The sequence below is a fragment of the Aquarana catesbeiana genome, linkage group LG07 (genome assembly GCF_042186555.1).
Source record: "Aquarana catesbeiana isolate 2022-GZ linkage group LG07, ASM4218655v1, whole genome shotgun sequence".
NCBI classification, from domain to species: domain Eukaryota; kingdom Metazoa; phylum Chordata; class Amphibia; order Anura; family Ranidae; genus Aquarana; species Aquarana catesbeiana.
Window position 1 is genome coordinate 247,280,246 of NC_133330.1, and position 25,458 is coordinate 247,305,703.

Below are 25,458 nucleotides of genomic sequence, written 5' to 3' on the forward strand. Positions count from 1 at the left end.
TTGTATTGGGCATATAAGCCATATATAATGTATGATGAGTATGTGTACAAGGATTTGCAGTTGGTCCCGCCTGTGACCAATATTTAAAGTGGTTCTAAAGTCAGAAGGTTTTTTTATCTTAATGCATTCTATCCATTAAGATAAAAAAAACCTGTGTCCAGCAGCCCCCCTCAGCTCCCCTAATACTTACACGAGCCCCAAAACTGATCCAGTGATGTTGCACAAGAGTCTCGGCTGTCCAGGACGCCCCTCCTCATTAGCTGAGACAGCAGCGGGGCGCCATTAGCTCGTGCTGCTGTCAAAGACAGTGAGCTAATGAGAGAGAGGGGGCAGGACCAAGCCACTGCTCCATGTCTGATTGGACACACAGAGCAGCGGCTCAGGTGCCCCCATAGAAAGCTGCTTGCTGTGGGGATACTCGGCAGGGACGAGGAGGATCTGAGCTCCTCTGTGCAAAATCACTGCACAGAGCAGGTAAGTAGAACATGTTTGTTATTTTTAAATGAAAAAAAAAGGAGACTTTAGTATCACTTTAATAATGTTTGTTATGGATATGTACATACATTATTGTATGAATTTTAAAGTCATTTTGTAATAACATTTTATTTTATATACTTTTGTGTTCTCCTTGTCTGGACAGTATAGTCTGATTTGAGTTTGTGTAAACTAACTGTACAGTAAACTACCAAATGCAATTTACCTTGAAGACAACAGACACATTTTTCAGTTGATTTTTTTTATAGCTTAACCAGGTTTTGTTTTTTAAACATAAGCATATCTTTAGGCAAAATGTATGATGTAACTTTGCATTCAAAAAGATTAGTAGTTTACTTATGATTTATAAATCCAAAGGAAGTATTAAACAAACAGGTTGATGGCGGAAAATACTTACATTATTTTTTGTCACAGCAAAATACTGGAGATTCTTTAAATGCTGGATTTCCTCAGGGATGAAACTTAAATTGTTGTAACTGAGGTCCAGAACTCGCAGCTTATTGCACAAAAAGAGTTGAAGCGGAACCATTTCAATATTGTTGTTGTTGAAGTACAGCTGCTCTAAGCTGGATAGTGCACCAATCTGAAGTGGAATGTAAGCAATGGAGTTGTGCCACAACTTTAGGCAAGTCAGTTTTTGCAGATGCTGAAAGCTAATAATTTCCTCAACGGTCTTAAAGTTATTTCCTCTAAAGTCAATTTCTCGCAGTTCAGTTAGACTAAAAATGGAATGTGGAATTCGTTCTAGGTCACAGTTAATTAGTTCTAAGCTGGTAAGGTTAACCATCTTTTTCAGACTTATTAATATCAACAACCTATTTCCTTCATTATTAATGGTAAGCTTTTCCAGAAATGGCAACATGTCAGTAACTACAAGAGGAATGCGTGGAATACTACTCCTCAAGGAAAGATTTGTCAGGTTCTTCAGGTCCTGAAGACCTTCAAGCTGTGCAAAATTGTGATTATCGAGAGGTCCTGCAAAATAGAGTTCTTTCAGGTTTTTCAAATGAAAAATCCAAGATGGAACCTTCTCAAAAGAAGTAAACTTCAGATGCAGGGACTCTAGGTTCTCTGCTAGAAAGCTCAGAGCTTGTAGATCCACAGTAAGAGTTGAGTGGTAAATATGAAGTTCCTTCAGGATAACCAGCTGAGTGATCATTGGTGTAAGTTTGGCATCTGGTATGAGTTCTAACTTCAGAACTTCTATTTCATTGAGTTCAAAGATATTGTCTGGCAACCCACTCAGCATGAAAAGATGAAGTTCTAATTTGTCTTTTGAATTTCGGGTCAGCTTATTTCGCACCATTTCCACAGTCCATTCATTGTTAAGGTTAATTTGTTTCAGTTTGTTCTCACTAACCTCGGACAAAAATATTGAGAAACGCTTGGCGTAGAGTGGATCATACTGGTCAGCTAAGTGGAGCATAAACGCAAAGTCATTTTGGACATCTGGGATATCGCTGTAATTACTCTTTTCCCTGACGGCTTCAAATGAATATTGTTTCAATGAACTTCTAAGCATCCACCACAGACTATAAAAACAAGCAAACCCATACAAAAACACAAGAAGGACATAAAATGTTGCCAAAACCTTAAAAATTGCAGCAAGAGAATAAACACATTGATATCTCTTGTACCCTGTGAAAGCTTGAATATTAACTACACAGTCAATTTCAAATGTTATATGCAGCAAAAAATATGAAACGTATGTAATAATTACAAGTAGTGCAACAACTTTAACGATAATCTGTTTCAGGTATAGCCTATAGATGATGTCTTTTTGCTCAACATGAAGGCGGAACCGGCGAACTTTTTCGAATAAAGCTTTGGCTTGTTCTCCATTTTTTTTGTCTAACACACCTGACACACTGTCTTCAACTGCAGTGGCTTCAACCCCTGCCTGTAGAGGCTGTTTCCCAGTGTCTGTGTCTTCGACATTGGAAACTAAGGAAGTCAAGTGGCGTGACCTTTTGCGTCTCTGATTAATCACAGTTTGTTCTGCAACAGTCTCTGATAAAGCTCGGGTTGTCCAGGGGGAATCAAAACATTTATAAAGAATGGAAACAAAGTGTTCTAGTCTGGAACTTGTGCTTGGGTAGTGAAGCCAGAAATTGCTGCAGATGGCAAATATAATAGTATGAAGAAACACCAGATAAGGGAAAAATTTGGTAAACCAGTGAAGCTGTTTCTCATAGCACACAGCATCAATATAGGAATATTGTTGGCGGTCCAAATCTGTCTGTATTCCTGTTGAGTTACTTAATTTTTCATAGGAACCAGCTGGCAAATGAATTCTTGAGATTACTTGCTCTAGAGGATGTGTACACTGATTGTTCACTTCCGCTTTGCAGGGAAGACAAAGCATTCGGCTTTGCGTGAGCTGTAAAGCACCTGCTAGCACAGCAATCATCAACATGACCATAGTGATGTAATACCAAAACACGTCCCACCATGGTTTTAGAATGTGATAGGATGTCTGGGCATCTGCCAAAAACCTCAGCTCTGTGACAGTTATCATGGCTCCAGGCGAAGGCAGCTGTAACAAGAAATTTACAAAAATTAAAGCAAGCTGAATTTGACATGACCATCATGATAGTGACACTGCACATGGTACATATAAAGTAAAAAAGTAGTCTTTAAATCTCAACTCTAGGAAAATAGCTAAATACACATCCCTAGACCATACAAGTAGGTTAACCACTTCAATACAGGGCACTTATACACCTTCCTGCCCAGACCAATTTTCAGCTTTCAGCGCTGTTGCACTTTGAATGACAATTGCGCGGTCATGCTACACTGTAGCCAAACTAAATTTTTATCATTTTGTTCCCACAAATAGAGCTTTCTTTTGGTGGTATTTGATCACCTCTGGGATTTTTATTTTCTGCTAAACAAATTAAAAAAAGACTGAAAATTTTGTTTCGGTTACAAAACTTTGTAAATAAATAAGTTTTCTCCGTCACTGATGGGCACTGATAAGGCGGCACTGATGGGCACCGATGAGGTCAGAGACTCTTTACCTAGATCGGAGTTGCGGTGTGTCAGACTGACACACCGCAACAACGATGGCCGCGATGCAGGCCCCCGGGTGCGCGCAGCGGCTTAATATCCTGGCGACGTCATACGACGTCCGGTCAGGGTATTGAAACCACTCTGCCGCCGTCATTTTGCTATATGGCGGGCGGCAAGTGGTTAAAGACCTGATTTTTCTCTACTACTATTTTTTTGTTGTGCTTGTTAAGAAGCAATCCCTTCACCCTTTTTGTTTTTCCTTTTTATGTTCAAATTTTTCTTCTCATTATTTTCATTTTATTACAGATTTTATTTCATTTTCATTCTTTTTCTTTACCCTATGTTTTTAGCTATGATATTAATAAATGTTGACATTTTATGGTGTGGGGAGTTCTTTTGGGTCTTCTAAGGGGATTCGATTTTTTGTTTATTTTTGCTACTTTTGTTCCCTTTTTGATGCTCCTTTGAAATTTTTTATTTACATTAATACTTTGAATTGCTGCGGCTGTTTTGTATTTTGTTTTTATAGGACGATGAGTCTTTGTCATGTGCCACATATGTGTTGATTAAAAGGATTACCTTGGACTCATTGACATCTAATGCATTATTGACATGAACTTTTTTCATTAGGTATCAGCTAACTGCACTTTCCTTACTTGACTTCTATTTATTATACTGCCAGCTTGTGATGTGTAAATGCCAAGATCACACCAGATCCCCATCACCATGACTAAGCCCTGTCGGTGGGGTGAAACACGCTGGGGGGTGTGGCCTTGGTGGAGCTGGGCTGAAGCTGAGTTTTCAATGGCTTCGTATTTGGCTTGTTCTGGTGTGTGGAGGTTTGAAAACTTTCTCTTCTCTACTACAGTTATACAATGCAGCTAAGTCATCTCTCTGTCCCCAGGCTGTGACTGGCCGTTAAATGTTAAATAGCCCCCTGACGTAGAACAGCCATATGAATGACACCATTTACAGTTAAAAATATTGTGGTGGCTTCCCGCTTATCCCCAGCCTAATGACTGGAAAGTCAAAGAGTAGCAGACTGATAAGATTCTCCTTTTGCTTGCTCCTCCTTTTAACATGTTTCTTTTCAACACATTTGCATGCGGCACAACACATTTGCATACAGGCTTTCAGTCCTGCCCCTCCTCTCTCAATCTGAGTGCTGCAGTATAGGGATAACAAGGAGGTTGATATCAAGTCAAATGTAGCTACTTAAAAGGATAAGTTCACCTTTCAGGAAAAACAATGTCAGGCTCCTGCACAATCTTCTTACAGATTTTTGCTTGTATCTCTGTATGGGCTTTCTGTTTGAAAGCTGGAGGAAAAGTGGATGGACTATGTGCATGCTGATCAGCACGCTTTCAGTTAATTGAAACTACAAGTCCGTCTGCTGTGGTGGTGGAAGATGCGACTTGTAGTTTATTTATTTACAGATCCCTGTGAATGATGCCGCTGTGCTAGGGGATTGCCGCACTATCACACCAACTTCAATTGTAACAGGTGGTGCAGAAGAGAAAAGCCCCTGCATGCTATCGCAGGGAGGGGGGGGGGGGGAGCGCTGGAACATGTTATACTCTAAGTATGGGTATAGCATGTAACATGTTCCAAAGGTGAACTTGGCCTTTTTTTTCATAATGGGGGGAGAATCTGATGGATGACAGAATTCCCTCTCCCATTCACAGACTGTTACATTCAACAAATATAAGGTATACATGGTGTAGGCTACTCTCCTACGCGTTTTGTCATACAATGACCTCATCAGGGGACATCATTGATGTGTCAGTTTATGCACAAGTTGCACTTTATGTCTATCCCCTCCTTTTATGAATCATATATTGTATGTTATATTTGGTTCTTGCATTTTGCACATTATTATTAGAATATACCGTTTTGAATTCAGCGCTACCTTATATATTTGTTGAATACACGAGAGGTCTTTGCTTTACCGGGACATTAGGTTAGGTTAGCTGGATCCTTTATTAAAATATTTTTTTGGGTGGCGAGCGCACTTGCTTAAAAATCCTACCTAGCTTCCCTCTAAGTAATGCAAGACCCAGTTTACATCTGTGCATGTAGTTTTGTGCATGCAGATCGCCGATAGGACAGCCAATTCATTTCAATGGGCTACCTTACCAGCGAGAAACACAGGAAAAGAAGTGAGGGTGCCATGAAGAATTAATGACACCTGCACTTCTGATAAAGGACAGCATTTTTCTCTGTGGGTCAAGGATGGGCGTGCAATCTGCAGCGCTGTAATTTTCTGTAAAATGCAATATGGCTACCTGGAGGTGTTATGTACACATTGTGTACAGAATGCCCCCCCCCCCCCCCCCCCCCCCACCAGGAAACATTTCCTGCTTGTGTGATTGGCTCACTGATTTTCCCAGAAGTCTGCACTAAGATACAAGTCAGATTTCAGGCATCCCTGCAACAAAAATTTAATTTTAGGTGAGATACTTCCAATAGGAAATCACGTCTAAAGGGATGCAGACCCTGCAATTTTCCTCAGTAGAGCCCTGCAGGTGCAGGAGCTGGTTGATAAATATGAAACCACGTCCATTAGACTCACTTTCTACATATGGACACAGACAAACACACAGGGATTTCTTCAGAACAACAAAATCTAGGAATCTGCAACAAAGTTTGTTAAAATCCTTGTAATGTACTTAGATCACCCAGAGGGAAATGTTTTTTCTCAACAAAAGTGGAGAAGGGGACTGCAGAATTAAAGTATATCTATGCTTGAAATTTAAAATCTTATATGCATTTCCGCATTGTATTTCAATTATTTCTAGCCTGTGTCTGATAATCTGAACAATCGTCAAGTTTGTAAACTTTCTTTGTGAAGATCCCCACACATTTACTTCCTTGAACTCTGTGAGAAGTATTCACTATGCTCTGTGGGTAGGCACTGCTGTGTCACACATTTCACAGAGCCTGCCTTCAGAACTATAGAGGTGCTCAAAGGAGGAGTCAGTACAGTGATCGCTGTTTGCAGGCAGCAAGGTACCATGGTATATGTAGTCCTTAGAAACTGAAAGTAAACAGCAGAGGAGACGGTACAAAGCATGCAAAGAATTCAGGAAGTTGTGGAAAGGGATGACCAGCAGAACTCACAACATGAAAGGAGATTTTTCAAGTAAGCTTACATTGGATGGGTAATAATAACTATTTCAGTTTCTCAAGTTGACTGGAAAAGGAGAAATATGCTATAAAGTGTTACTAAACCCAGGACCCTGCATTCCCTATATCAGGTATCCCACAGTACACAGAACATGGAAATGCAATCATTTTAATAAATATAAACTGCTAAATACGTTTTCTCATCAGTAGTTAGAGCAGTCTTATGACTTCTGTCTGGTTAAAGCTTATAGGAGGGGTTTCCATTCTCCCCTAATCGTCCTATGAGGTTGCAGGACCCTCGACCCTCTGGACAGTGCTGAATGGCCCCGTGCTGATCACATGCACCCTCCCAAGAAAAAAAAAAACTCTCTAGCAATACACACCAAACTGAGCATGTGCAACTTGCCCCTAAGGCTCTGTACTATCAGCAGATAGATTGGGGACAATAAAAGAAGGGGAGGATCAGAGAAGACAGGATCAAATCAGCCTTATTACACAATGCAGAGGATTAACCCCTTAGGTTCTACAGTTAGTATAACAAGCATGCTTTACTGCATATACAGACTGATTTTACTGTTGTGGGTTTAGTAACACTTTAACCACTTTAGCCCTGGAAGATTTGGCTGCTGAATGACCGGGCCATTTTTTTGTGTTTCGGCACTGTGTCGCTTTAACTGACAATTGCGCGGGCGTGCGACGCTGCACCCAAGCAAAATTGACATCCTTTTTTTTTCCACAAATAAAGCTTTCTTTTGGTGGTATTTGATCACCTCTGCGGTTTTTATTTTTTCGCTATAAACAAAAAAAGAGCGACAATTTTGAAAAAAACACAATATTTTGTACTTTTTGCTATAATAAATATCCACATTTTTTTTAAAAACAGCAATTTTTTTCTCAGTTTAGGCCAATAGGTATTCTTCTACATATTTTTGGTAAAAAAAAAAAAAATCGCAATAAGCGTATATTGATTGGTTTGCGTCTACAAAATAGGGGATAGATTTATAGCATTTTTATTATTATTTTTTATTGTTTTACTAGCAATGGCAGCGATCTGCGATTTTTATTGGGACTGCAACATTATGGCAGACACATCGGACACTTTTGACACATTTTTGGGACCATTGGCATTTATACAGCGATCAGTGCTATAAAAATGCACTGATTACTGTAAAAATGTCACTGGCAGGGAAGGGGTTAACACTAGGGGGCGATCAAGGGGTTAACTGTGTTCCCTGCTACATGTTTCCAACTGAAGGGGGAGGGGATTTACTAGAGGAAGTGATGGACCGTGGTTCCTAGCTAATAGGAACACACGATCTGTCACTCCTCTCAGAACAGCACAGGGATTTGTGTGTCTACACACACACACTTCCATATTCTGTCTCTGGTGCTCGCGATTGCTCGTGGCCGGTGGTCATCGTGACCGTTGGCCATGAGCATCGGCACCCCCACAGTGCAGCGCGCGCCTGCTATCCCGATCCCGCGAGCCGACGTAAAGCTACGGCGGTTCGCGGGTTCGTGCCGACCTGCGCAGTAAAATGACGGTGGCTGGTCGGCAAGCGGTTAAGGTACCCATAGATATAAATAGAAAAAAGTAGGGGTAAACACATGCGCAAAACCACATAAATACTACTATAGGTAAAAAAGAGAAGCTGCCTACATATACAAGTGTTTCCACACAGCAAAAATGAAATGTTGAATACACGCCCATCACCCTTTGATGAAGTCACGTGAGCAGTGACGCAATGCGTCAGGGAGGAGCCAGGTGTTGTCACTTCCGGTTACGGCCGAGACCGGAAGTACTCGATTTTAATGTTGTTCTTCGTTTTTCTATATGTAAGTTACTGCGTATGCTGGATGTTAATAAATTATTTTAAAGTACTACACATTGGAGCCACCCTTCTTCTATTCTATATGTCCTCACTGCTGAGCCCGGAGATCGAAGGTGTCTGCTGAACATTAGAAGGTCGATCGTTTTGTGGAAAGTCATCATCTCTGTTTGATCTGAGTTCCACTTGGCCCGTAGGGGCTGCTGCTAGAGGGGAAAAGCTAGGGGAACAGGTGGCGCACCGCGGATGGGGGTTGGATGAAGTGGACATTCATTGCTCTCTTTGCACATCGATTGTTTTTTGCATTTTGCACTTTCTTCACATATGAACTGTTTTGAAGATATTTTACACATTTATTTTGTTGGTTATTGCATCACCGCGAATGGGGATTGGATGAAGTGGACATTAATCTTTTTGCACATCGATTGTTTTTTGCACTTTTCACTTTTTTCACATATGAACGGTTTTGAAAATATTGTACTTATTTATTTTGTGAGATATTGCATCCTATCACTGTTTGGAATGATTTATTTACTTACAGCAATCTATTAGTGGATCTATTTTTAGGATACTTACCGGCTATTTATCTTATTGTTTGCACTTTGAAGATATTATTGTGTTGATTTTTTTTGCTTTAATTTGCAGTTAGGCTTCATTATTGCCTTAGATTTGATGTTATCACCGCCTGGTGATTGGATTTTCACATTTAGCATTTATTATTGAAGATTCACTGATTTTGATTGATTAGCATTTATTATTGAAGATTCACTGATTTTGATTGATTAGGTTTGTTAGCGGCACATAATTTTCATTTAACCCAAAGATATAAGATTACAGTTGCCCAACTGGATTGGCTATCATTTTATAGGTTTGTAGATTCATGTGTATATTGTGCCTTCTCCAGAAGCCCCCTGGGCAACTGATCTCTGGGTAAGAATTCACTAGCCATGGTGACGTTTTATTTTGGCCAATACCTTTCTCTCCCCACCACCAAGGATAATCAGATGCAAGTAATTTACCCCTTCCAACAGGCCATAGACATGCACACTGGGGTCATCTGAGCATGCACAAAATAATTATTTCTATATATTATGAAGTCTGTCATTCTATGTTTGAATGTCCTGCAGTGCAGGTTTATACAATTCTATTAAATTAAGCAAAAACAAGCATTGAATTTCCACCATTACTCATATGCCCTCACTATTTATGTTAGCATTACACTAACATTTACTGTCAGATTACAACTTGCATAAGTCTGTGTTTGTGTATAACACGCTTTTGTAATCTTCCTATCAGACCCCCCTAAAATTTACATTGGAATATGTTGTTTCATTAACAGTTACGGGCCAAATTTATTTCTTCATCACTGTTTGCTTAGAAAGGCAATGACAAATAAAGGAGCTTCCTGGAATAAGAGGAGAAAAGGGCAAATAGAAAAAGTGATTTACAATAACATTCTGAGTAATTAAATATATCTCAAATATACAAAATGACATTCAGTGCTAACAACTCTTTCCCCCAAGAATAAATCAGCATATGCAAGGCACTGCTTCCAATTTGCTGACTACAGCAGTTAATATACAGTAAATCTATACCCATAATCTTACTAGGTTTCAAAACGCAATTAATTACATTTACAGAAATATTTGGAAACTTACTCATCCCTGTACATAACTGGAAATAACTGACAATGTGTTTGACTGATATGCTGTGCTGATGATGATCTTAGGGCACCTAGGGATCACTAAAACCCCAACACTCTAGGCAGAGCTCCCAACTTTCCCTCATTTCAAGGGAGTGTCCCTGATTTGGAACAAAGTCCCTCTTGTCCTCCTCATTTGTCTCTCATTTTCTTCTGATCGATATAGTTGTATATAAAATGCACTTTTTATCTTTCAAAAGTGTTTCCCAGTACTAAACCTTTCTAAATTGCTGCATTTACTTTCACTTTTAATGATAATGGTAAACAGGACAAATGGAGAGGGTGAAATGAAACCTCCTAATGGGGGTACAGACAGCAATCATAACCAAATACAGCAATACCTTGGATTGCAAGCATAATTATTTACAGAAACATGCTTGTAATCCAAAGCACTGTTATATTAAAGCGAAGTTCCCCATAAAAAATAATGGAAGCTCAGATGATTCGTTCCACAACCATTTATTCATAAGTCCTTGAGTTTATAGTCCATATAAAAAGATTGGTGGTGTGGAGGACGGTCTATGTGGACAGCTTTACCCCGGATGCCTGCATACTTAGATGTGCCTCTTTTAATTATCAACCATGTGAGTTGCTAAATGTTGTACCTACTTTAACCACTTGCTGACTGCCTCACGTAGATATACTGCGGCAGTATGGCACAGGCAGGCAGAGTAACGTATGGGCACGTCACTCCCCTCCCGCGGGCGGGGGGCGCCCGATGCCTGAGGTGGTCGGCATTGTTGCAGGAGCGATCCGTCCCGAGGGGGAGGCCACTGATTCATGGCCTCTCCCTTACGATTACTCCTAACGAATGGGAAGCTTCCTCTGCTGCTGAAATGTAAACAGAAGCAGAGGAAGTGATGTCATCTCTCCTCATGGAGCCTTTTCGTTCCGGCTCCCGAGGAGAGAAAACATCAATGTGAGTTTGCAACAACAGCACACTAACACCAGTACACATAGGCACACAAATCACCCCCCAATCACCCACGATCACCCCCCCCTGCACCCCCTGTCACAGTGACACCAATAGCAGTTTTGATTTTTTTACTGGTCACTCCATTGGTGTCATTTTGTGACTGTTATAAGTGTTAGGGCAATAAGTGGTAGGCCCCTTTAGGTCTAGGGTACCCCCCTAAACCCCCTAATAAAGGTTTAACCCCTTGATCACCCCCCAGTTAACCCTTTCACCCCCTTTTGCCAGTGTCACTAATCGATCATCTTTCTGATCGCCGTACAAGTGTCACAGGTGACGCTGGTTAGCTTGTTAGTTACTTAGGTTCACCGTCAGCTTTTTACAGCGTCAGGTATCCCCATATACTACCTAATAAAGGTTTAACCCCCTGATTGCCTCCTAGTTAACCCTTTCACCCCGTCACCAGTGATGACTGTATAAGTGTCACATGTGACGCTAGGTAGCCAGTTAGTTATTTAGGTTCATCGTCAGCTTTTTATAGCGTCAGGTACCCCCATATACTACCTAATAAAGGTTTTAACCCCCTGATTGCCCCCTAGTTAACCCTTTCACCAGTGATCACTGTATAAGTGTTACAGGTGATGCTGCTTCGTTTGTTTTTTATACCCACTGTTTATTACCCAATAAAGATTTAACCCCCTGATCGCCCGGCGGGTGATATCAGTTAGGTTTTAGTGTCAGTCAGGGTCTGCTTTGCCCCAGGCAGCGTCAGATTAGTGCCAGTACCGCTAACACCCATGCACGCAGCATACACCTCCTTTAGTGGTATAGTGTCTGAACGGATCAATATCTGATCAGATCTATACTAGCATCCCCAGCAGTTTAGGGTTCCCAAAAACGCAGTGTTAGCGGGATCAGCCCAGATACCTGCTAGCACCTGCATTTTGCCCCTCCGCCCAGCCCAGCCCACCCAATTGCAGTATCGATCGATCACTGTCACTTACAAAACACATAACTGCAGCGTTCGCAGAGTCAGGCCTGATCCCTGCGGTCGCTAACAATTTTTTTGGTGGCGTTTGATACAGTTGCTGACAGCATAGGAGCTTTTTTACCTGTGAGTCTCACTAGTGTACCAGTAAATTTAGAGCCCAAAATGGCAAATCGAAGATGCACTAGTGAAGAGGCCTACACGTTTCTGAGCATGACAGATAGTGAAGAGGAAGTCACTCATCTGTCAGATTCAGGCTCAGAATACGATCCTGTAGATCACAGCGGCTCCATGACAGATAGCTCTGATGACAGAGTTGTGGTCCCTGCCAATGTCAGGCGTACCAGACCCTGATCTTCTTCTGCTGTTGAGGTGCAAGAACCGCAGGGCTCTCGTATGGAGCAGAGAAGTACTAGTGCTACTCATCCTTCTGGTGAACTGGCAAGCACCAGCGGCCTAGTACACCCTGGTCGTACATACAGCACTGCAGTACCACTTGGTGACGTGGCAAGTCCCATAAGTGCAGTTCAAGCTGGGGAGGTGGCAAGCACAAGTAGTCTCCCGCTGCCACCAAGAAGACAAAGACAGGCCTGTCGTGCCCATAGTGCCCTTCCTGCAGAATTTGCCAATCCTAATTGGGAGCCCCCCACTTCTGCAGCACCCGTACTTCCCCCATTCACTGGCCAACCCGGAATTCAGGTGGAAACAGTTTATTTTACGTCACTTGATCTTTATGCACTGTTTTTCACGTAAGATCTATTGTAGACCAAAGTAATTTGTATGCTGGTCAATTCATCGCCGCTAATCCCCAGTCCTCCCTTGCCAGAGATTGGAAACCAATTACGGTTTCCGAATTTAAGACATTTCTGGGCCTTTCATGGCCATAGTTAAAATGAGTATGTTGCGGTCATATTGGTCCACTGACCCAATTTACCATATGCCCGTGTTCTCTGCCTCCATGGCCAGGGCACGATACGAGCAGATCTTGCGGTTCATGCATTTCAACAACAATGAACTCTGTCATCCTCGTGAAGACCCTGGATACGATCGGCTCTACAGAATTTGGCCCCTCGTGAACCACTTCAACCAACGTTTTGCAGCCTTGTTTACTCCCCATCAAGTTGTCTGCGTTGATGAGTCCCGATTAAGTTTTCTGGCTGCTTGTCTTTCAAACAGTATCTTCCCAACAAGCATGCCAGATACAGGGTCAAGGTGTATAAGCTCTGTGACAGGGCCACAGGCTATACATGTAGTTGACAGCAACAACGTTTGCTCCAACGATACATAAAGCCGTGACTCCAGCGCTGTCGGAGGTGATTTCACCACCACAGTTAAAGAAAAGAGCATAAATGCCGAAGCATGGGGGCAGCAGGGGTGGAGGAGCGATTTGCTCCTAACTTTTGGGGCAGATGCCCCCATGCTTCGGCATATATATATTTTAGGCACAGATTGCGTTCAAAAATGTTTTATTTTTTACTTTTTTTGTATTTGCTTTGCAGGTATGGTATGTCTTACTGTTATACTGTAATGTTACTTTGTTTTATTGTTAACCATCATTTGCTTAGCAGTTACGCCATTCAGTTGCAGCGCGAATTTATTTATCTTGACAGCAACAGCGTTTGCTCCCATGATACATAAAGCCTGTGGAGGTGATTTCACCACCACAGTTCAAAAAATAGCATATATTCCGAAGCATGGGGGCAGCAGGGGTGGAAGAGCGATGGATGCCCCCATGCTTCGGCATATATTTTTAGGCCATTCAGCTGCAGCACTGATTTATTCATCTTGACAGCAACAGCGTTTGCTCCCACGATACATAAAGCCGTGACTCCAGCGCTGTAGGAGATGATTTCACCACCACAGTTAAAAATAAAATGGTGCATGTATGCCCATCATTAGAAGTGGATGGATGAAGGGAGGTATTCCAGCGGTGGGCATACCCATCAATCAATCTCTTTTTTTCATGCAGCCCACAGGCTGCATGAAAAAAAAGATTACAATATATGCCCAACAAGGACCAGCAATGCACTGGTATGTTGCTTTACTTTGAGTGGTTATACCAGAATGATGCCTGCGGGTTTAGGTATCATCTTGGTATCATTCTTTTCAGCCAGCGGTCGACTTTCATGTAAAAGCAATCCTAGTGGCTAATTAGCCTCTAGACTGCTTTTACAAGCAGTGGGAGGGAATGCCCTCCCACCTTCTTCCATGGTTTTCTCTGGCTCTCCTGTCCCAACAGTGAACCTGAGAATGCAGCCGGTGGTTCCGCCAGCTGACCATAGAGCTGATCAGAGACCAGAACGGCTCCAATCATCTCTATGGCCTAATAAACCAGAAGCTACAAGCATTTCATGACTTAGATTTCGCCGGATGTAAACAGCACCATTGGGAAAGCATTTTATCACACCGATCTTGGTGTGGTCAGATGCTTTGAGGGCAGAGGAGAAATCTAGGGCAGTGTTTCTCAACTCCAGTCCTCAAGGCGCACCAACAGGTCACGTTTTCAGGATTTCCCTCAGATGAAACGGCTGTGGTAATTACTAAGGCAGTGAAAACTGATCAAATCACCTGTGCAAAATAGTGGAAATCCTGAAAACATGACCTGTTGATGCGCCTTGAGGACTGGAGTTGAGAAACACTGATCTAGGGTCTAATAGACCCCAATTTTTTCAAAAAAGAGTACCTGTCACTACCTATTGCTATCATAGGGGATATTTACATTTTTATTTTATGGTCCGGGGCTTAAGTGGTTAAATGTAATCATATTGCTACACTTAAAGTCCTCTCTTCTCTTTTATACCTGGTTGTGACATGACGCTGGTTGTGACATGAGGCTACTCTTATATCAAGACATCACTTCAAGTATATCAAGTCAAAGTTTATAAAAAAATTTAGCTTCTCTTGCTAAACACTCTCAAACCAAGTTACTCTCAATCGAAGGTTTTACTGTAGTTGTTCTTAAGCCCTCTCCACTGTATCCACTGCACCGCCGCTCTACCTTGTCCAATCAGAGAATGCTTTGCATTCATTCAGGAGATGTAAAGCATTATCTGAATGGCATCTCTGAATGGCTGTATGGTGTCTATTTCAGTGATTTCCAGCTTCTAGGGGCATTGGCCAGGTATGGTATATACTGTACATAGTTACAGCAGTTCAAGCTGGACCAATGTAACTCTGTAAAAAAACATATATACCTGTAATTCTTCTTTAAGATATGCTGCTACATTTCATTTTTTCCAGGGAGGGTTTAAAGGCAGCACAGTGGCTTAATGCTTTGTACTTATGCCTTCCAGCACTGGGGTCCTTGGTTTGAATCAGAGTCAGGAAACTATCTGAATGAGGTTTGTATTCCCTGTACCTGTGTGGGTTTCCTCTCACTCCAAAGACATGTAGCTAGTTTAATAGGCCCATGTCTAATTCAGCTCTAGTATGTGTATACTGTATATGCATGTGAGTTCGGGACCTTAGATTGCAAGCTCCTTGAAGGCAAGGACTGACGTGAATGTACAATATGTAAAAGTCCTGCTTAAGCTGTCAGCACTATATAAATACCTGTAATAAATAAATAATAATAACACTTTAACTTCGATTTATTTAGTCCTATGAAGCATGTGAAGTGCCCAACTGTAGATAACTTACATTTACTCATGCCACTGTGCTTTGGTCACAGCTGTCCTCAGCATACAGTTGTGTTCGTTCAGGAGGAAAGTCATTACACGACAATCCGGCAGACATGTCCGCTCTATGTAGGCTCAGCTGTGTCTTTTCCTTAGTCTTTATAATAACCTGATGTGAATACACCTACCTGTATGCTGCAGTCAGAAGCGGAATGAATAGTCTTCAGTCAGGGGGTCTGCATCGTTTAAACAGCCTCAGCCTCTTCATCTCTGCGTTCATTCTGGTGCCATCTTTATCCTCCTGAAGGGAAAAAAACGAAAACTGTTGTAACACGGAACAAAATGTGTAGTTTTTCAGACACAAAGCAATTAGGAAATACAGAAAAGGGATTGGCGAGTGTTCCAGGTCTCTCCAGGCTCCTATAATTGTAGAGAAGTGCAATCACAAAATGTTTTCTGACGCACAAAGTGCTGTACACAAACGTCTTAATGACCACATTTAGCAACTCTCTTAGGAAACCTGTACTGAAATGACTGTTCTTTCAGGAGCATTTAGATAACAGTGAAAAATAGATGGCAGGCTTTTAGCAATGACGGTGAAAGCTGCCTTTTTTTAGGGTGCTCATACCGTTAAAGAGGATCATTCATTAACTGCTTGCGCTCCTGAAGATTTTACCTCCTTCATGACCAGGCCATTTTTTTGCACTGCCCTAATCTAACTGATAATTGAGTAGTCATTCAAAGCTGTACCCAAACAACATTTTTATCATAGGTTTTTACCGCCACAAATAGAACTTTCTTTTGGTGGTATTTGATCATCACTGGGTTTTTTTTTTTTTTTAATACAAACTAAAAAAGACCAAAATATTTTTTTTAAAAACCCAATATTTTTTACTTTCTGCTATAAAACATATCCAATAATAATAACAAAATAAAAATCTAATTTCTTCATAAATTTGGGCCAAAATGTATTTTGCAACATGTCTATTAATTGGTTTGAGTGAAAGTTATAGCGTCTACTGCATCTATGGTATATATATTGGAATTTACTAATACTAATGGTGGTGATCAGCAACTTATAATGGGACTGCGATAGCGCGGTGGGCAATCTGACACTTATGCTGGGGGAAAATGACCAACTGCCACTGACATTAATACAGTGATCAGTAACAATAATAATATGCACTGTCACTGTACAGGTCAGTGACCTGATCTGAACCTTGTAGCTCTCCCCCACCTTGGGTCTTTATGCCCCATGTTGGCATGGTGTCCACCTTAGCATTTGCAGTGGCAAGGCAGTGTAGAACTGGCCAGAAGAGGGATTAATTTGATGCAGTTGGTCAGCTTAAACATGTATTGCAATATATGTTAAATAAATATCCCTGTTTTTCATTGCATAGTTTGCTTGGAAGGGTGTAGCAGTGTGCTGAGGGTCCATCCAGAATTTTGTAGTGTCACTGTACTAATGACACTGGCTACGGAGGGGTTAACCTCTAGGGCGATCAAGGGGTTAAATATGTGCCTAACTATGTGTAAAGTGTGCTGCTTTTATTATGAGATCTCTCAGTCTCTCATCCCTTTGCAGGGATGAGAAACTGACAGATCGCTCCCTCTGTACAGAGCTCCGTATTGTTTACCAACACAGGGCTGTGATTGCACACAGCGGATCAGCAGGTTCCGGCCGTGAATCATTGGCCGAGACTTGCAGGCAGGCTCCCGCTGTGTACAATCACAGTGAGTGACAGGCGGGGGGGGGGAGGTTAAACCCGGTAGTAGGCAGCGACATACGGGTACATTGTTTTGCTTACTGCAGCCACTCACCCACAGTACATTGTGGGTGGCTGGTCACCAAGTGGTGAAAGCTGGACTCTGTGCATTAAAACATTCATTTAAATATATTCCTCAATAGCCACATCATAGCCATCAACTCTGTGTGCATCAAATGCATTTGCAAACACAGATATTAGATTGTAAAAGTAGAAGTGAAATCATCACAATGCTGTACATAGTCAGCAGGTCCATCCACTACAGGCTCCCTGCATAAAACTACAGGATGGAGTGGATACAAGACCAGTCACTCTGCACAAGGAGTAAGAGCAGCAGGGATTGGGCTTTATTACATGAAGCTCCTACATAAAGGCAAAGTTTCACATTGGATTACTACACATCTGGAAGAAATACACAAAGCACACCAAGATTCAAGTAAAGGTAAAAATGACTCTTGTGTTTAGACAATATTTGCTTATCCCGAAGTTCAGCTATAAAGAGACCATATCATATAAGTAAGAGGGTTGAACAGTGCCCATACTTGTAAAGAGAATACTTACCTTCTCTGCTGCCTGTGACACTGAACCCCTCTTGGCTGCTGGGAAACCGACACTTTGGAAGTGTCGATGCCTTGTGTCCCCCACAACTCTCAATTGTTCCTCTCTCTGACCTTCTCAACTCCGAAGTGACATGGAGGTCAGGAAAAAGAACTAGTGAAAATGGCAGGGGACCGAGGTGATCGACACTCCCGGAAGTGTTGGTTAACCACTTCAATACCAGGCACTTAGACACCTTCCTGCCCAGGCCAATTTTCAGATTTCAGCGCTGTCACAATTTGAAGGACAATTGTGCGGTCGTGCTACACTGTACTCAAACAATTTTTTTATCATTTTGTTCCCACAAGTAGAGCTTTCTTTTGGTGGTATTTGATCACCTGCGGTTTTTATTTTTTGCTTTCTGTTAAAATTTTTTGTAAATAAGTACATTTTCTTCTTCAATGATGGGCACTGATATGGCTGCACTGACGGGCACTGATACGGCGGCACTGATGGGCACCGATGAGGTGGCACTGACGGGCACTGATGATGGGCACTAATAGGTGGCACTGGTATGCGGCACTGATGGGCACTCATAGGTGGCACCGATGGGCACTCATTGGCGGCACTGATGGGCACTCATAGGTGGCATTGATGGGTACTTATGGGTGGCACTGATGGGTACTTATGGGTGGCACTGATAGGTGGCATGGATGGGCATTGATGGGCACTGATAGGTGGGCACTGATGGGCATGGATGGGCACTGACAGGTGGCACCAATGGACACTGATGGGTGGCACTGATGCTCCTAAGGTTGGCATTGCAGGGCATCTAGGCAATATTATGGTGCCAATCAGTGCCCATTTGTGGGCACTGATTGGCACAGATTGGGCACTGACTGGGCACTTTGGGCACATGTGGATGGCCATGGGGTACATACCTGGCCATCCACATGTTGCCCCTTCCCTGGTGGTCCTAGTGGCGATCCCTGGTGGTCCAGTGTGGTCATCTGAGGGGGGGCTGCGCTGACAAACAATCAGCACAGACCCCCCCTGTCAGGAGAGCCGCCGATCGGCTCTCCTCTACTCGCGTCTGTCAGACGCAAGTGAGGAAAAGCCGATCAACGGCTCTTCCTATTGACATCGTGATCAGCCGTGATTGGACACGGCTGATCACGTGGTAAAGAGTCTCCGCCGGAGGCTCTTTACCAAGATCAGTGGAGCGGTGTGTCAGACTGACACACCGCTCCACCGATCGCCGTGATTAGCGCCCACGCGGGCAGGCGGCGGCATGTTATCCTGCTGGACGTCATATGACGCCCAGTCAGGATAACGGAACCACTTCCCGGACGTCAATCCGCTATAGGCCGGGCGGGAAGTGGTTAAACAGCCGACTTAGAAGATCCTTTTCTCAGCAATGAACAGGAGTTGAGCAACACAAGTAGCAGGAGAGGCAAACTATTTATTTTTGCTGTACAGGTAAGTACTTCGCTCAACCCTGTTACCTGTGTGACAGGGTCTCTTTAACTTTACAATTCTACATGAATAAATTCATGGCAAGTTACTGTAACGGAACGTCCCACACTGCGCTTGAGTACTTCCGCCATATACCGATTCCTTCAGTTTGAATATAGATATTAGATACTGTATTATAACCGCATATTACAACCAATAACTAGGCAGGACTTGTTTAGCTGAAAAGCTGGAACTGTTTATTTGAACAAGAATGCAGGTTTTTATACACTGGAGAAGGTGGTTCCCCCTCATGATCATATTACCCTAACAAACTGTAACCAGAAACATAAATTAACACAAGCTAATTAACTAGTCATTTAACCAGCCTGGGTGACTCAGAGGTCTGACCTTTCAGGTCAGACGTGCCGTCTTACTGCTCAGAAGACACAATACACATTATCATAATTATAAACACAGAACTCCTTCAGACAATAGCAGACCTACTTACAATAAACACATTATGGTAGGGGGCCCCAGACAGGTGGCTTGCTGATGACATCAGCATCTGCTGAGTCCCACACTGGCAGAGACTATCATGGCATTTTTAATAACGTCCTTTTGCATTACATAACAGAACATCTTCCTAAATGCTTGTAGCCCCCTCAAATGCCAGGGCCCATAGTCAGTAGGCAAGAGGCTAGCATTCAGTCCCCTCCAAAAGCCTCTGTCCTGGGTGAGTCTATCACAGTTACAATATACATTAACAATCTTATAAAAAATACATTGCCATGTAACTTTACCTAGGACCAAGAGATGCAGTCTGAGAGAATGATGTAGTCAGTCTGCTAGATAGAGGCAAGAGAAAAGTGTTTTCCCAGTTTCTGTTCTGCAGTCACTGAACAGACTGCATATTTTAACTAGCGTTACACTGATACCAGTAATGGTGTCGATACAGAGCATTTGTACCTGTACTTGTGCAAATGATTTAATACTAAAACTAATACCTTAATACCCGGTTCATATATGGGAATTGGATTCATTTTAACCACTTCACGCAAATCGCCGTACCGTACATCGGTAGGTTGATGCTAAATACTGGGGTTATGGCAGCAGCTATCTGCTGCCATAACCCCATTATTTTCAGGAAAGGCGTGCTTTTCTCTTTCAGATAAAAGTGGTCTCCGCTGATTCCCCACCCCCTCCCACTGCGCTACGGTCGTCTCCGCCGCTTACCGGACCTGGCGGTAGCAGTGGAGGCGATCGCGTCCTCTCCCATTGATGCCTGGCTCCCGACTGAGGGGAAGATGGCCCCTGCTCGGCTCCATGGAATGGAAGGGCGGAAGCGATGTCAAACGTCACTTCCACCCATAGCTCTTAACCGCTTGCCGACCAGCCGCCGCAGTTGTACTGCGGCAACATGGCTTGGCTGCGCGAATCGTCGTCATGTTACGTTGCTTCTTTTTGTGGCCACTAAGGGCGCCCACTGCTCGCTCCCGCGATCGTGACACAGCGAGAACGGAATCTCTGTGTGTAAACACAGAGATCCCGGTTCTCTGAGGGGAAAAGAGAGAGATTGTGTGTTCATACAAAGTTTGAACACCGATCTCTCTCTTCCCCTAGCAAGTTCCATCCGCCTTCAGTTAGAACATGTAGCAGGGAACAACCTGATCGCCCTTGATCGCCCCCTAGTGTTAATCCCTTCACTGCCAGTGACATTTTTACAGTAATCAATGCATTTTTATAGCACTGATCGCTGTATAAATGCCAATGGTCCCAAAAATGTGTCAAAATTGTCTGATGTGTCCGCCATAATGTCGCAGTCAAGATAAAGATTGCAGATCACTGCCATTACTAGTAAAAAAAAAATTAATAAGAAAAATGCTATAAATCTATTCCCTATTTTGTAGACGCTATAACTTTTGCGCAAGCCAATCAATATACGCTTATTGCAATTTTTATTACCAAAAATATGTAGAAGAATGCATAACGGCCTAAACTGAGAAAAAAAAGCTTTAAAAAAAAAAAAAAAAAATAGGGAAATTTATTATTGCAAAAAGTACAAAATATTGTGTTTTTTTCAAAATTGACGCTCTTTTTTGTTTATAGCGCAAAAAATAAAAACCGCAGAGATGATCAAATACCACCCCGAGGGCTTTCACACTGGAGCGGTGCGCTGGCAGGATGGTAAAAAAAGTCCTGCTAGCAGCATCTTTGGAGCGGTGAAGGAGCGGTGTATACACCGCTCCTGCCCATTGAAATCAAAGGGGCAGCGCGGCTATACCGCCGGCATAGCACTGCTGCAGCAGCGCTTTGCGGTGGTTTTAACCCTTTCTCGGCTGCTAGCAGGGGGGTAAAACCGCCCTGCTAGCGGCCGAATACCGCCGCTAAAACAACGGTAAAGCGGCGCTAAAAATATCGACGTTTTACTGCCGATGCCGCCCCCACCCCAGTGTGAAAGGGGCCTTAAAGTGCAAGTATTCTCCTAATCACAGTCGAGCAAATAGCATTTTCAGCTGGAATCTTCAGCCTCCACGTTTGTCTTATGACAGGTTTTCTCAGAATTAAAATCTCCCGCCACTTTGCCCATAAAGAAATGTATTTTGGGTGCAAATCCTCAACTGAAGCATTATGCTAATATTTTCAGGTCATTTGATAATGTAACATTTACCTCATAGTTTGACAGTATAGTTCACCTTTATTCCACTTTGGTCAAAGCTGCACAGTTTGTTTTTATCTACAGATGCCCCTTATCTGCATAGGCATTTTTTTGGGTTAAGGTGAACTATGTCTTTTAGTGCTACACACAAGCACTGAGCTACAACACACATCCAGGTGCTGTGCCCTGTGAGCAGGGAGATAGATTTGCTGTGTTACTTTTTTTACCCAACTTTATTGATATGTCAAAATGACATTTTATTTATCTTTAGTGCATCACCACAGACTGGTGAAAGAAAAAGTAATCCATGTCCTACTTTTTTTTTTATTGCAAAAATGCCATGAATGGAACAAATAGGTCATAAGGCAGTTTGTCTGGTCTGTGAGTTGGTACTGCATTTGGGCAAGGCAGCCCAGTGTGGTCCAATGTACACTATATTACCAAAAGTATTGGGACGCCTGCCTTTACACGCACATGAACTTTAATGGCATCCCAGTCTTAGTCTGTAGGGTTCAATATTGAGTTGGCCCACCTTTTGCAGATCTAACAACTTCAACTTTTCACTGCCAATGAGAAGTGGAACTACTGTGACCTGGTCACCCATCCTGGTCCTGGATACTACTCAGCCCAAAGATGTACTCTACCATACCTTCTCCCATGTACGTTGATATTGTTTTAACTATTGAAGTGTTTTACTTATACACTCAGAGGCACCCCTTTCCTTGTTTTCTCTCAGGTTCACTGGAATTGGCTTCGGGTCTCCATTGGTGGCAGCCCTGACACATGGACCCACTACTCATCTATACCTGTTTGGACTATTATGGTTTATACATGGTTACTACTGAGGTATTAGAGTGTTGCTTTTACTTGTATATATCCTATTCCAACATGACTGTACACCAGTGCACAAATAAGGTCCATAAAGACATGGATGAGCGCGTTTGGGGTGGAGGAACTTGACTGGCCTGCACAGAGTCCTGACCTCAACCCGATAGAATACCTTTGGGATGAATTAGGGGGGAGACTGCAACCCAGGCCTTCTTGTCCACATCAGTGCCTGACCTCACAAATGCGCTTCTGGAAGAATGGTCCAACATTCCCATAGACACACTTCTAAACCTTGTGGAAAGCCTTTTCAGAAGAGTTGAAGCTGTTATAGCTGCAAAGGGTGGGCCAACTCATAATTGAACCCTACGGACTAAGACTGAGATCCCATTAAAGTTCTTGTGCGTGTAAAAGCGGGTGTCCCAATACGTAATATAGTGCGAACAGGCCCTCAGCAGTCCACAAAAACACCTACAGATTTACATCTTTATCAGTCCACAAAAAAAAATGTCATCAGATTTATCAGAGAAAAACTTTTGCCAGACCTTTTCTAGAAAACAGGTTCTGACCAATCAGTTCTGCATTCCTCTGAGCCAGAAAGATACTGCTGCGTCCTTCTGGATAATATCACAGATACATTTCAGATTTGTGTGAGCCAAGATGCTCTGGGAAGAGATGAAACATGGAAACAATCGAAATGATCCCACGGGAAAGATGTCTCAGTGTTTTGTCTGTGGAAAACAAATGTTTATAGCAATCCTGCAGTAGCCTGACAAGCTGCTTTATACAGGATCAGTGAATGCTACATACTGGATGATAGATTTATATATAGGCCACAAATCCTGATCTCTTCATAGCTAACCCTTACCTTACAATAATATGTCAATGTTTCTCCATATATTAATAGGTTTACTGAAGAAAGAATTCAGTGTGAATGGAGCGAACATGGACAGCAGATTGCAGAGGTCACATCAATTGTATCTAATTGGATTTGTATACTTTTTGTGGATACTAAATACCCAGGCTGCTTTTTTTCCCAAAGAAAAAAAAGAAAAGAAAAGAAAATCCCTCTAATGTTTTACCCTTCTAAGGGACAGTAAGGCTACTTTCACACTGAGGTGCTTTACAGGCGCTACAGCGCTAAAAATATAGCGCCTGTAAAGAGGCGGTGCGCTTGCAGGACGGTCAAAAAAGTCCTGCAAGCTGCATCTTTGCAGCGCTATAGCAGTTTTAACCCTTTTTCGGCTGCTAGTAGGGGTTAAAACCGCCCCGCTAGCAGACGAATAGCGCCGCTAAAACGACGGTAAAGCGGCGCTAAATATAGCGCCGCTTTACCACCGGCGCCCACCCGCCCCATTGTGAAAGTAGCCTAAATGAGGGGAAATTTCCCTGGTGATTACGACACCAACAGCAATAAAAAAAAAAAAACAAAAAAAAAAAAGAAAACAAAAAAATAAATAAAAACAAAGCTTCTAACTCTTCCCCGCTGTGCTTGAAATTCAGCTTTAACCACAAGCTTCCCAAGCCAATTCTGATACTTCTCTCATACATGTAAACATCTTTTTTTTTTCTTTTTTTTTTTTTTTATTAGACACACAAACATTATATCTTTTCTGAAAGCAAAGGCCTGGGCTTAACACAAATGGAATGGGAGAATGGGGACAAACTACAACATTTAAAAATCTACATAGACGACACTTTAAAAGCCTTTACAGGTTACCAGTTTAGAGTTACACTGGAGGTCCGGTATTAGAACAAATGCTCTCGCTATGACGTGTGCAGCGATACCTCACATACGTGGTGCGATCATCGTTTACTGTACATATGCATGTGGACCAAGAGGTCGCTTTAAATTTTTTTAAATTTTACTTATTTTATTTAAAAAAAAAAAAAAAAGTTATGGTTTCTCTTTTTAACTTTATTGCTATCACAAAGGGATGAACATCATCCCCTGCGATAACATGGGCAGTGACAGGTATCTTTACTTACTATATACTTTTAGACCCCAGATCTCTCCTCTGTCCTCAAAAGCATCTGATCAAACGGAGATTGGTTTGATCAGAAGCTGTTACAAACCGGTAAAAGCTTGTATACAACAAACTGAAACCGTAAGTGACAAAATGTTTGTCGCTTCTGGTTTCATAGACCATAGAGATGATCGGGGAACTTCAGTTCCTCCATCTCTATGATCAGTTGGTGAAACTGCTAGTTTCATTCCTGGACTCATCAGTGGAATGGGAGAGCCCGAGAAGGCAGCGGGAGTAGGGACCACCTTCCGTCACATGTAAATGTAATCCAGTTGCTGTATAGCTGTTTGGATTACTTTTACATGAGAAGAGAATCACCAGCTGAAAAAAAAAAAAAAAAAAGAAGATACCGGAGTCATGACCCCAGTATAACCACTAAAACCCAAAGACATATGGGTGCATCCTAGGGATGAGAAGTGGTTAAAGGCATTATAAACCTATCTACCCGCACCTTATCTTTTTTACCTGCATTGACCATGTAGTCTCATGGTGTCATTTGTTGCCCTGTAC

General features: G+C 42.4%; 1 protein-coding gene across 3 annotated transcripts in view; it reads right to left on the reverse strand.

Annotated features, from left to right (window-relative positions):
* LRRC8B (leucine rich repeat containing 8 VRAC subunit B) overlaps nt 1-25,458 on the reverse strand; it is a 67,062-nt gene that overhangs the window by 7,666 nt on the left and 33,938 nt on the right. For all 3 annotated transcript variants that reach the window (XM_073593182.1, XM_073593183.1, XM_073593181.1), the window contains exons 2-3: nt 15,871-15,983; nt 893-3,031 (exon numbers count right to left, since the gene is read on the reverse strand). In XM_073593182.1, coding sequence (XP_073449283.1) covers nt 893-3,013 — 2,121 coding nt within the window. In that variant the 5' untranslated portion in view covers nt 3,014-3,031; nt 15,871-15,983. The remainder of the gene's footprint in view (nt 1-892; nt 3,032-15,870; nt 15,984-25,458) is intronic.